The sequence below is a fragment of the Tachysurus vachellii genome, chromosome 17 (assembly GCF_030014155.1).
Source record: "Tachysurus vachellii isolate PV-2020 chromosome 17, HZAU_Pvac_v1, whole genome shotgun sequence".
NCBI lineage: Eukaryota > Metazoa > Chordata > Actinopteri > Siluriformes > Bagridae > Tachysurus > Tachysurus vachellii.
In genome coordinates this window covers 19,127,479-19,141,241 of record NC_083476.1, presented here as the reverse complement: position 1 = coordinate 19,141,241, position 13,763 = coordinate 19,127,479, and the positions used below count along the sequence as shown (strand labels likewise).

General features: G+C 40.4%; 1 protein-coding gene across 3 annotated transcripts in view; it reads left to right on the top strand.

Annotated features, from left to right (window-relative positions):
- Positions 1 to 6,467, top strand: part of cnot6a (CCR4-NOT transcription complex, subunit 6a) — a 9,424-nt gene extending 2,957 nt beyond the window's left edge. For 2 of the 3 annotated variants that reach the window (XM_060891135.1, XM_060891134.1), the window contains 7 exons: positions 80 to 148; positions 3,072 to 3,229; positions 3,422 to 3,576; positions 3,684 to 3,838; positions 3,934 to 4,167; positions 4,248 to 4,450; positions 5,200 to 6,467. In XM_060891135.1, the coding sequence (XP_060747118.1) occupies positions 80 to 148; positions 3,072 to 3,229; positions 3,422 to 3,576; positions 3,684 to 3,838; positions 3,934 to 4,167; positions 4,248 to 4,450; positions 5,200 to 5,412 (1,187 nt within the window). In that variant the 3' untranslated portion in view covers positions 5,413 to 6,467. The remainder of the gene's footprint in view (positions 1 to 79; positions 149 to 3,071; positions 3,230 to 3,421; positions 3,577 to 3,683; positions 3,839 to 3,933; positions 4,168 to 4,247; positions 4,451 to 5,199) is intronic. The other variant, XM_060891133.1, reaches the window with a different exon arrangement.
- The last annotated feature ends 7,296 nt before the right edge of the window (positions 6,468 to 13,763 follow it).

Sequence of the window (13,763 nt, the reverse complement as noted above, 5' to 3'; positions counted from 1 at the left end):
GTAGATGAGAGGTAATCGGTGATGTTTTGTGTTGTGTATGTGCATATGCATTTGTTACATTGGTCATTTTCTGCTGTAGTCTCCTCAGAACAGACCCCTCCTCGCTCATGGGTACATCTTAAGGAACCTGACAGGACACGACCAACAGGTGAGAACCTTCCAGATGTGAATATTTTTCTGGTTATGGTGTCAGTGACCATCCTTTCTTTTGGCCACCAGAAGAACAGTTTTGGATACATTTTTTTTTCTTTCTGGAATTTAAAACACGTTTCACCGTATGTTAAAACGTGTTTCAACTAGACCTGGTTTTGATTTGTTTTTACAGAGTATTGTTGTTTGATCAGAATCAAGCTTCATATGATAGCAGTGAAGTTTCACACCACTGTTGATTCCAACTCAGATTCTAACTCTCAATGAATCTAAATGAATGAATCACTCTGAACCGAGAGGTTTGTTACATGGCGCTTAAATGCAGTTGTACAACAGCTAATAGTAATAGGACAGATATGATATTCGGTTCATATCCCAAATCAATACAGTTATCTCTTGGTAACCGCTGAGGCTTTCTGTAATTAGGCATGTGATTCATTCACAACAGTAATTGTAGCGGACACCATCCTAATAACGGCCAAAACTTTACTGATGGTCTTAATGAAGTTTTATTGCGCCTTGATAACTCCAACAGATCACCGTAAGAGCAAACAAGTGGAAAATGCGTATTAGCCTATATATATACATAAACACTTTGCGTGCATAATCATGACAAATATAACACATCATTTACTAAAATCAACAGTTTAAATATATGAACATACACACCTTATGCCCTTTAGGGGGTGCTAACAAAAATATAAAACTTTAGAGCTGAGAACCGTGATCCGTGACCGCAATGTATGCTGCTGCTTTTTAAAATAAGAGTCCTGCATTTCTATAAAAATAGAACAATAATATAACTCCAAAAACTCAACATATGCCAAAATGTTATTTAAACAAATTACATTTATAATAAAGAAAATATTCAAATACATCTGCTACAGTAATAACTTCATAAACTTTGCAGATTTGTTCAATAATTCCGCTTTGATATTGGCAGTGTTCATTGAGAGCTTATTGACCTAAGCAAATTCATTACAACCTATTTGTTGCCTATAGTAGATCATGTCTGTCAGGTTCACTGTACATGACTCTAACTGCAGAGTGGCATCACACTTCTCCTTAGACTGAGTGTTGGAACGGTACTGCTAAAAAATAATATTTTTTCCACCCGCATCGTCCATTACAGACCACAGTAAACAGAGTACAGTGTTTTTGTTTTTTTTAGATCATCAATCACAAACCTATACACAGCCGTTCTCTGGCCAGAAGTTGCTTTGCCCTTCCAAAGACGTCACACAATATAGCTCTCACCCAAATCATAAAAACAAGCAAGCAGCCAATATTATATTTTCATTAGCTTTATTATTTCTAGCTGTTACACATAAACTCAAGGAAGCTGCCCCATATAGCGGAGTTATTTTTTTTTTTTTAGTAGTAGTATTTGTTGGTTCTTCATAGAGGAGAGAGATTTTCACCTCAAACCGATTTCAGTATGCTGTGTCTTAGGGCCTTTTTACACCTGGTCACTTCATGTGTTTTCTCTGATCCGATAGCTATCTGATTTGTTAAAACTGTTCCGTTTCCATTAGGCCACATAAATGCGAATCGGATATCGATCCGATCTTTCTACTCCCGCCCAAAAATGCAAATACATTTGACCTCATTTCCGGGGTAATTGAAATGGCACACGCTTTGGTGAATGCGGTTTTCAGAATTCAATCAAAAAGGTTGTGCTACAAATAACAGCATTTACTGTTTGCTGCATTTTTGCTGGAGGCAGCAGCGCATTTTAAGACCCGACGAGACGCCTGGGTGAAAGATCACCTGCGAGTGACGTATTTCCGTTTGGGAGGAGTATAGCGCTGACGTATGTGGCTTGAACAACCACATTCATTTACACCTGTCCAGTTTCATCTGAAACGCGTCCCAGACCACCTCCTGAAGTGGTTTGTACCATCGGATTTATATCCGTCTCGAAAACGTTTCGGAGGGCATTTAGACCTGGTCTTTTTACCATCGGATAGCTATCTGATCACAGAAAACGCATGAAGTGACCAGGTGTAAAAAGCCCCTTACTTTCATACCTGCAAACTAGTCGCTTTTCAGCGAAATTCGCCGTTTTTAATCAAAATGTCATTTGTGTGAATCGTGTAGATCCGAAGAGTTTTTAGTTTGGGGGGGGGGGTGGGCGCGCTTCTTTCAGCTGCGTCCGAAACCGCTTACTTCCATCCAATAATTAGGCGAAGTAGTGCTTGGGCGGCTTTAGGGGGGCTTAGCCCTCAGTGAGAATTTAAAACAAGAAGAGTTTTATGTTATATATTCTATGACAACTCTGGTAATAAGAATAGTGAAATTTCACTGCTTTTGGTTGCCGTCTTTGCGGCGATTAACATTATAGATAAACGCATCCAGCTCTGACTGCGCGTGCACGCTGCGCGTACCTGTGCTTCTCCGTTCAAATAACGCACTTTTGAAAGACTACAACGCACGCGCATAAAAGCAAAGTAAAAAAATCGCTCTTGGATCAAACTGATAAATAATTTTCTTTCCCCTTCACGATGTACATTTTAACGTAATTTTTATTGTTTATTTATGACAGTAAAAATTATACTTATAGTTTTAGGGTGGCTGAGATCACAGACAGGGGGCTGGAGCCACCCTAAAAAAGGTCTAGAACCGCCCCTGGTTCCAAGGCACTCAAATTGTACAGAGAAAAATTATTTCCAAGAAATTTTGGTAAAAGTGCTTTTTTCACTTGAAGCAAATGTTGTCTTTTCCCTTTATGTTCTTGTCAGAGTGCTTCATTTTAATTTCTCAATTTTTCTTCCCCCCGGGAAGAAAAATTATAAATATAAATATTGTAAATATGTCTTTTCCCAAAACTGGCCATGTAATTGTAGAGTAGTTTAATTTCCACTCTTAGAAAATGGGAATAGAACTTGCACTTATGCCACAAATGTTTGTCCCTGTTGCAGCATTGTTCTCTGTGATGTGCTACAACGTATTGTGTGATAAGTACGCCACACGTCAGCTCTATGGTTACTGCCCTTCCTGGGCTCTCAACTGGGAGTACAGGAAAAAGTCCATCATGCAGGAGATCCTCAGTTGCAGTGCAGATATCATCAGCCTACAGGTCTCTCACACACACACACACACACACACACACGTTTGCATGCACCAGGAGACATTTATTTATACTAAATGCTTGTTAGATTATGAGAGTGATGGAAATAGTTCAAAAAAAGAATGTACCTATTTTGGAAATCTGCTACGATTTATTTTTTTGTAGAGAGAATGTAAACGTTATGATTATGTTTTGTGGCAGGAAGTGGAGACGGAGCAGTACTACAACTTTTTCCTGGTGGAGCTAAAGGAGCACGGATACGAGGGTTTCTTCAGCCCCAAGTCTCGTGCCAGGACCATGTCGGAGTCTGACCGCAAACACGTGGACGGTTGTGCCATCTTCTATAAGACCGACAAGTGAGTGTTTGGACATCTTTTTAAAAGCATAATGCTGTTTAAAAAAAAAAACGAGCTGTCCACTAGTCTGGTCTACACCTGACCCTTTGTGTGTGTCTTGGAAACAGGTTCAGCCTTGTGCAGAAACACACAGTGGAGTTTAACCAGCTGGCCATGGCTAACTCAGAGGGCTCAGAGGTCATGTTGAACAGGGTGATGACCAAGGACAACATTGGTGTCGCTGTGCTCCTGGAGCTGCGCAAAGAGATGATTGAGCAATCTGGTTTGTATCTAATATCTTGCTCTCCCTTTCATCTATGTCTCTTTTCCTGACCAAGCTCATTGTTATATTACTGATCCTGGTTCGGTGTTGTGTAGCAGGGAAGCACTTGCCTAGTATGGAGAAGCAGCTACTGTTGATGGCTAACGCTCACATGCACTGGGACCCGGAGTACTCGGACGTAAAGCTCGTCCAGACCATGATGTTCCTGTCAGAAGTGAAGAACATTGTGGACAAGGCCACGCGCAGCCTCAAGCTCTCTTCTGTGTCTGGGGAGACCAACGCCATCCCTCTTGTCTTGTGTGCTGACCTCAACTCACTGCCTGACTCGGGTATGCTGTGTATATGTTTGTTTTCATCGTTTTTATGCAAAAATGTGTGCAATTTTATTAAAATTGCACGATCTCTGTAGGTGTGGTGGAGTACCTGAGCACAGGTGGTGTGGACGGCACCCATAAAGACTTCAAGGAGCTACGCTACATCGACTGCCTGACCAACTTTAACTGTAACGGCAAGAACGGCACATCCAGCAGCAGGATCACACACGGCTTCAAGCTAAAGAGTGCCTACGAGAACGGCCTGATGCCTTATACCAACTACACCTTCGACTTCAAGGTCTCGTATCAGATACGCTCTTGTTTTTCACCTCTGATGTTATTGTAGACGTGTCTCCGCCTTCATAGAGATAATAAACGCGTGTATATTTTGAGAGACTTTCGTGTATTTGAGCAAGGAAGAACGAATTTATACGAATTCAGGTCGAAAGAAAACGTATTGAGAGTTTTGTAACTAAAAACCGTCACTTTCGGATGTCACATAGTTTAAATGATCCTATAGCTTTTTCTTTTGGATGATTGATTGACCAGAATTTGTGGTATATTGCGGTCAAACTCTGACAACGGAGGTATCATATTAAAAGCCTCTTATTTCAACTCCACCGATAGCCGCCAAAGCTCACGTCTACGTTCATAACGTAATCTATTTATTGAAAGATGTTCCTGCCAAAGTTTAAAGTGTTATTACAGACATATTGACAGTCGGTGTCTGAAAATATTAGGCTTGTGTCAGTTTTCAACAAAAACCCGATTAAATTGAGAGAAAAGCTTTCTTGGCTGCCTGTGTTTGACATTTTTAGGCAGAATAGTGTATTTACCGCTGCATTTGATAAACTGGCTTCTTTCCAAATGTGTGTTCTGTAGGCGGATGTCTGAGTATATTCGCAGAAAAGCATAATTTTGGTCAAAAAACCTGTTTTGGATGTTTTCTTAAATGTAATTTTTTTTTTCATGAACATATACAAATTTTTAACAATGTGCCCCCCCCCCCCCCAACCTCTAACCTTATCGTTTTTCTGTTCTCTACAGGGTGTGATTGACTACATCTTTTACTCTCAGCCTCTGCTAAACGTGTTGGGTGTGCTCGGCCCACTGGACCCCCATTGGCTCCACGAGAACAATGTCACTGGCTGCCCACACCCCAACATCCCCTCCGACCACTTCTCCCTGTTTGCACAACTTGAGCTGCTCCTGCCCTTCTCGTCTTTGGTCAACGGTCTCCACGTGCCTGGCTGCAGGTAGTTCTCAGAGCTCCTTCGGCGGCTCCCGGCCCTGCCTCGCACCTGACCCTCTACAGGGAGAGAGCTAGAGGCGATGGAAAGAGGCAAAGCCTGTTGTGTACAAATCTCAGTCCAGTAAGGAGGAGTTGGGGTATGGCTAAACTTTTATTACTGATGGATTTTAACTGACGCAGACGTTTGTCAGTCTTATCTGTACCATCCCTTTTGTTTTTGTTTTTTGTTTTGTTTTTTTTGTTATCTGGTTCTCTATTTCTGGGCACAAGTTAAATATCTACTTTTTCACACTGTATCCCAAACCCATATGGTTCTGATTATACCTTGTATATTTTACCTAAAGACAATGATCAATGCTTATATATAAATACATATACATATATATAAATATGGCAATACCTTTTCCAGATACAGGCAGGGAGTCCAGACCAAGCAGGTTCATCAGATTTTCTATTTTGGTCCATGCCAATTTTTTGTCTGAGGCCAGTTCTGAGTGAGCAGCTAAATTTAATAGGAATCGTTGATCACACCACACCAGCTTTAGTGCAACGATCATTTAGTCCATTCTACCGTAAATGCCCTTTTTTTTTTCTCCTTTTCTTTCTTTTTTTTTTTTATTTTTAAAGCTAAAGGGCTTTTTAAATGTGTGCAGAGAACGAGAGCAAGTCACTCTCTCGCTTATGCATTCACCATGGTGCTGAGGCATCTCCTAGTGCAGCAGTGTGAACTGTGTATTTAATTCCTCAGCCTCAGAGACTCCACAGGCCACCGGACTGCGTCCATCTTGGTGCATTCAGTTTAATGTCGAGCTGCACAAAGTCAGCCATGCCCACTGTTTTTTTTTTTGTTTTTGTTTTTTTTTAATCCTATTTAAAGCGAGGAATTTCGAAGCCCTAGGCCTTGACGTGTACGACAGCATCCGAGAGATTAGCAGGAGAAAGGAGACACACTGTGTTTTGGCATGTATAAGATGAATTTGGGATGCACTCATTAACGAAGCAGCTTAGCCTACCAACACTCACTCACTCTGATTAATGCGTTGCTTTACCTAAAAACTGACCGTGTTTTGTAAACCCCATGCCCCCCCCCCCCCCATGATTGTATTGGAACCACAAAGTCCTAACCTTTTTATTATACATACAACAGTTTCAAACACACAAGATGATTGTATTGTATAAAAAAAAATCTAAATTTCTTTGTGTTGATGTATTGAACAAGAAACCAATTTCCATCATTTTTGCTGTATAAATTTGCACTTGTCTAGGTTTGTTTCTTGTCTTTTAGACCCCCCCCCCCTTTTCCCTCCCGAGCTTCGATGCAGCATTGTGCCTCACTGCTTCCTTCCTGCAAGCGCACTGCCACTTCTCTCCTGGACCGTCTTGAGCATTTCCAGTGTTTTTTTTTTTTTTTTGTTTTTGTTTTTTCTTTCTTTCTCTCCCCCCATAAATATAGCTGTTGTCTTTCACTGATTGGCTCTTTGCATGCTTTCCCATCTCGACCCTTTCCTCAAACTTGCGCAACGTCTGTAGACTTAATCCCCAATTCATAATTTACTGCCACTTCCTCCTGCTCAACTCAGGCAAATTTTCTTATTTTTCAGTCCCACCCAATCCCCAGCTCTTGTGTCCAGTTCGATCTTGAACTTCTTTCACTACTGTTAGACCACGGCTGTCTGCTCTCTCGTGTTGTGCCATCTGATGCGTTTTGCTGCAAAGCCAAGTGTAAAGCTTTTCTTCAGCTACTACTGTAAAACGAATACGGCAGCGACGCCGTCCGCGCCGCGTCTCTCTCGGCCAGAGCTACGCGTACGTGTACGTAGCGTGGTCCAGTCTTGTTGGCGGTTTCTATTAGCCTTCGACCCGTGATTAGAGAGTCACTGACGTGGTCACAAGGCCAATCTTTCTTTTTCTTTCTTTTGTTTGGGGATAAATGTTTGTTCTTTCTTAAGTTTGTCGTTTTAAATACAGAACGGATTGACAAGCACTTATTGTGTATCACTAGTGCAGCTATCCCCCCCCCTCCTTTTTTTTTTTTTACTATAAAATGCTTTTGTCCGTGAGGCAGAAGTCAGTTTTAATGACTTTTACTGAGCAGTGAATAAGGCATTACAAGACGGACCACCCGTCTCACTGCCAGTGTCTGTTTTAATTTCTTCTCTCTGTCTTTTTCACCCCTCCTTCTTTGGGTTGTCTTTTAATCAAAAGCAACTTGTCTGGATATTATGTTGGATTTGTTGTAGCTAAAGAGTTTTTTTTTTTTGTAAAGTGTGAATAAATTATGTATCACGTTTCCTTTCTTTGACATGAATTGTGTTGTATGTATCATGATATTAATTTTTTATTTTTATTTTTTTTGGTCGTTCTTTATTTTTCCATTTTGCTCATGTTTTGCTTTTTTTGTAATACTCAAAACCAAATTTTTGTAAAGATGTTGGCACACTGAATTCTAGATTTGTATGGTTGCTAACTTTCACATCAAGATACTTTTAAGGAAAAAAAAAAATACTTCAGTGAATTCTAGAGAGAAGTAACACAGAAATAAAGAGCTGTCATTTGTCACCAAACGTGATTTCTTAAAGCTTTATGTGGCATTTTACTTGGTCTGGAGCGCATATATATATATATTTGATTAATTTTGGGGAAGTGTAGATGCAGCACTGCCCTTGTTTTTTTTGTCATTTTTCCTGTTTTCTTTGTCGTTGGTAGTTTCACAAATTCTCATCAGAGGAACGGTGCAAAGCGTTAGCATGTAGGAGGCAGTGCAGACATGTATGGCCTCCTGAATTGAGACACACACACACACACGAGCAGACACACACTCCTGGTTTTCCTCCTTGTGCTTGTACTTTTTCTTCAGCTCGTGAAAAGCCAGTCACTTCTGATACATCTGCATGAAGGTTGTCATCATTGCTGTTTGAGGATCTTTTTTTTTTTTTTCCACTTTGTGAACAATCTGACTCCGCATCATGCTATCAAGTCTCCTTACACAAACCCTGGCAATAAAATTTCCTAGTGCAGTTTTTTTTTTTTCCCCCAAACACTTTCAAATCACCTCCATGTCAGAAATGTCTGGCTTTGTCGTCCTTTTTTTTTTTTTTTTTTACCGTTCTGTCTTTTCCCCCTTTCTTCCTTGCTCTCGTCAGTAGGGTTAGTCATGCAATGGTAAGGATGTTAAGCTGGAAGTCAATAAGTATTTAGGAAATGTCACTATATGATGCACTGGACCAACTCTTGTTTACCATTTATGGAATACCAGCAAAACACTTGCACAATGTTTTAAAAAGAATGTTAAATATATAAATATATGAAGAAATAAATATAGATATAAAAAAAATAAAATAATGGCAGCTGTTTTTATTCTAATATTAGGAAGTGTTTAAAAAAAAAAAAAACCCTAATGGTAAACAAGGTGTTTTGGGTTTTTTTTTTTTGTTTTTTTTCCCTCTTCCCGTTCTCTTGTTTTTCCTCTTCTGAGTAGTGGTGTGTTTATAACAGGGTCAGTTTGTTTCCTCTACACCTCTGTATATTTTCCTACCCATGGTCAAATAAATTCTACATCTGTTTCAAAGCTGGTAGTAGTCTTTGCTTTCTTCATTTATTTCTCTTCTAGGGAAAAAGTGCCTGAAGAAATCTCACATCATCTCATCAGGTACATTTTTGTTTACTGTGCTTCATAGAGATTATTTTAAGACCTTAGTGTCCTCTAGTGTTCAAGGAATCTTCTTGCCTGCTGATGTCGGTGTTGACCAGCAGGTGGCGCTCTTGCTTCACTGCTTATCTGAACATGTGGAACATAGGGAACACGAATAACCAAGAGAAATCACATTTTTCCTTTTTTTTTTTTTTTTTTTATTGCTGATTGTCTTCTCCTGATGAAGTTTTGTATTAGATTGGAAGCACCGTGGAAGCATCTTGTTCACAAAAAAAAAAAATAGGTGCCTTAAGATTTTTTTTTGATTATTTAAACGTTAAATTATTGCTTCTGAACTGAAAACCCTAACAATAAGTTTATCAAAGGTTTTGTAGTAAAATGTTTAGTAAAATGTGTCACACCGCTTCGGGGTCGATATATTTTAAGTACAGTGTCTCCAAAATAAATATAAATTCTACAGGGATACCTTGGATTCTGTATTTATACAGAAGTAACTGAATAATTACCACTTCATCGTTAATCATTAGGTAATTACAGTGTGTATAGTGATATTTTATCTGACTCATAAAATTTAGATATATTATCTTTCGGTTCTCAAACGGCTCGTTGTCAATGTTTCTAAAGTCTGCGAGTGTTTTTCATTCACTAATTGAAAGTGAAAGTGACGTGACATACGGCTAAGTACGGTGACCCATACTCAGAATTTGTTCTCTGCATTTAACCCATCCAAAGTGCACACACACACACAGCAGTGAACACACACCCGGAGCAGTGGGCAGCCATTTATGCTGCAGCGCCCGGGGAGCAGTTGGGGGGTTCGGTGCCTTGCTCAAGGGCACCTCAGTCGTGGCCGGCCCAAGACTCGAACCCACAACCTTAGGGTTAGGAGTCAGACTCTAACCATTAGGCCACGACTTCTCCCACGATTGTTCGCATATCCCAGGCTATTATGAGCCTGGCATCAGAGCACAGGGTCAGCCATCGTGTGGTGCCCCTGGAGCAGGTGAGGTTAAGGGCCTTGCTCAAGGACCCAACGTAGATGTCTCAGCAGCTTGTGGGCTTGAACCCCGACCTTCTGATTAGGAACCCAGAGCCTGGACCGCTGGACTATCACGTCCTCACAGCTATTGTTAAGGTTTCATGAAATCCTCCTCCATGTTCTAATAAACAACATGATGCTTTTCATTCGTTCATGTTCCTGTGCCTGTATTTCTGTTTTTCTAAGAAGATATCTTTTTTTTTCTTTAAGCTCCTTGATTATAATTAGTGGTTGAAACCCGTCCATAAGATAGCGCAATTTTTTTGTGATTTAGGTCGTGTTTCATTGTGAACGTCCGCACACTTACTTCACAATGCTACGAGGACATTTAGAAAACTTTCCTCCTGTGATTAATCGAACACAACGTCGTTTTGTGTCGTTAATAATAAAAATTTAGAGGAAATAACAGCAAAAAAAGCAGGTCAGTAAGATGTTTAGCCACTATTATCTTTAGTGTAGACTTTATAGGAAACGGTTGTAGATACCTGAACCTGACCATCGTACCCATATGTGGACTACAAACCTTCGGCGGTCCACGAAGATCCCAAGTTTATTTGTATAGCGCTTTTTACAATGGACATTGTCACAAAGCAGCTTTACAGAACATAAACATAGAACAAAAGATAAACATAAGGAGAAATATAAAGAATTAATATAATAAAAATTCAAGATATATATAGTTCACAGTGTGTATGTATGTATGTATGTATGCATGTATGAATGTATGTATGTATGTATGTATATGTATTTGTCCCCAATGAGCAAGTCTGAGGTGACTCAGGCAGCAGTGGCAAGGAAAAACTCCCTTAGATTGGTAAAGGAAGAAACCTTGAGAGGAACCAGACTCAAGGGGAACCTCATCCTCATATGGGTGACACTAGATGGTGTGGTTACAAATATACAAGTATCACAGAGTCCAACTGGAGCCGGTAGATCTGTAGATGTCTCAGGATTCTCACAGAGTCAGCCTTGTCTCAGTGGAGGTCCAAAAACTGCATCGCACGGAAGACGATCAGAGAAGAAGTATGGTAGATATGGTTTACCAAGGTTGGAAGAACTCAAGTGGCCTGCACTTTGACCTCAACCTTAATGATCACCTCTTCAGCCAATTTCGCTGCCTGACCAGTGCTCTGGTGGCTAAATGGAAAAATCTGCATGACCACATACTAAAACTCTTACCAAAAGTGTGGTAGATATTACAGCAAAGTAGATACTACATTTGGACTGTCGTGTGATTGTCAGGTGCCCACAAACCTTTGGCAAAGGAGTTTTTCCAAATGATTTTCTCACATCCTGAGAACTGAAATGTACATTGCATCACTTTTATACTCAGCAAACATTTCAATAGTCTCTTGTACTCTTGATATTAAACATGCAACAATGATCACAAAAAAAAAAAAAAGAAGAAAATGTTTCTTCTATGTTAAAAAACAAGCTGCATGAAATATTGTTTGTAATATAATTTGCACACACTGGCCAGATACGTGTGTCGTGTGCCGGAGAATCTGGAAAACATTAGACTATGGCAAAAACAAGGCAAGCTAAGCTTAAAAAAAATGAAATGTCAAATGAGAAAAATGAGTTTGTGTTATTTAGGTTGATTGTTTTTTTATTTAACTGTCTGTAAGAACATGGTATGAAGAGTTGAAGGATGGTCCAAGGATGGTCATAATTTCTAGTAATCGTTACATGGTCTCACTTCTCTAATACTGTCTTTACAGTAATAACAATTTTGCAGCCAAGTTTTTTTTTTCGAAAACACACATTTACGCATTTAAACACGTCTTGCGTTAAAATTTTATGAGTCAGAGGATTTTCTATAATATTGGACAATGCACTGCTGGCCCTACTGTGTCCACCTGCTTAGATGCTTTCCAGAAATAGACTGTGGGGGAACCCTTCACTTTTCCTTGCTGCAAACCCACATCTTTATTAAACCTCTTCTGAGGTCACACAGGTACAGAGTTGCTGGGCAACAGAAGAAAATCTCATTGAAATATGCCACAGAGAGTTAGTCGACGGTTTGACAATTCCGCTTGCTAGCTTCAACAGAAGCCCTGAGGACTATTAAAGGTTTAAGGAGAAAAATATGGTGTCTAAGAGAAACAAGCAGTTGGAGAGCGAGCTGTAAAATACTGAGAGCTTTGGCAACGGTGTACCGGCTGCCCGTTAACACACAATCTGGCCTTCCGCCAAAAGGACTGACTCCATCCTAAGAGTGTTTATGCCTGTACTGGCCTGTCCTGCTCTGCTCAGTGTCTTCCACAGTGTGTTCCAAAAATGCCAGGCTTTTTAATAAAGGAAGACATATAGTCATTTATTTATTCTAAAGTCATCCAAATAAGTTGCTTTCTTAGCAAGTCCTGGCCAAGATAGTAATCAATAGAACACTCACTCACTCATTTTCTACCGCTTATCCGAACTACCTCGGGTCACGGGGAGCCTGTGCCTATCTCAGGCGTCATCGGGCATCAAGGCAGGATACACCCTGGACGGAGTGCCAACCCATCACAGGGCACACACACACTCTCATTCACTCACGCAATCACACACTATGGACAATTTTCCAGAGATGCCAGTCAACCTACCATGCATGTCTTTGGACCGGGGGAGGAAACCAGAGTACCCGGAGGAAACCCCAGAGGCACGGGGAGAACATGCAAACTCCACACACACAAGGCGGAGGCGGGAATCGAACCCCCAACCCTGGAGGTGTGAGGCGAACGTGCTAACCACTAAGCCACCGTGCCACCTATCAATAGAACAAACCAATGCAATTATAGGCAGAGATTTTGATAGATGATAGGATCAAACAGGTAGTATAGCCACCACACAGCTCCAGGTTCAATCCTGACCTTGGTTTTGATCTGTTTGAATGTTCTCCCTGTGTCTGCATGGGTTCCCTCCATGTTCTCTGATTTTCTACACCTCCAAAAACATGCCACTAGGTGGATTAGCCTAGATAAATTGCCTCTAGGTTTGTAAGAGTATGCTAATATGTATGTGTCTGGGATATACTCATGGGATAGACAGCATTACATCCCGGGTTATAATTCCTGCCCCCAAACATGCAGAACCTACATGTTACTATAGTTCCTTCGATCACTACTTTGGTTTGTTCTCCTGGAGAAACTGTTACAGAATGTTTCAGTGTGGTTTTGCTTTAGGAAATTAAAACCTTTAACCGTCTAAGGAATAACAAATGAAATGATATGTGATGTAGTGCTTCTGAATGCTCTGCTCCAGCACTACAAACCACACCGACAGCCGAGATTTTGGATCAGAACATGGAACTTGTTGTAACCTCAAGCAGTCGTTCCACTTCACTCATCAGTCCAGGCATATGAATATATTAACAGTTTTTATATAATACTATCACTATCACAGTGTGTGTGTGTGTGTGTGTGTGTTCTGAAATAGTTTTCGGATTTCCATGTGGACACAGATATTCAACAATCTGACAGGTAATTATTACATTTTCAAAAATGTTGCTGAACTGACAGGAAATATGATGGTTGCCTCCTTGGTTGGATGTTGGTGGTCCACATCATTTGTTTTTACTCCTGTTTAAAATATGTGGGAAAGACATGGATCTTTCCTCTAACTGTCTAAAACATCACAATATGTAGAGCTGATACAGTACCAACCCTAAAGGTGACTGCTTTCCA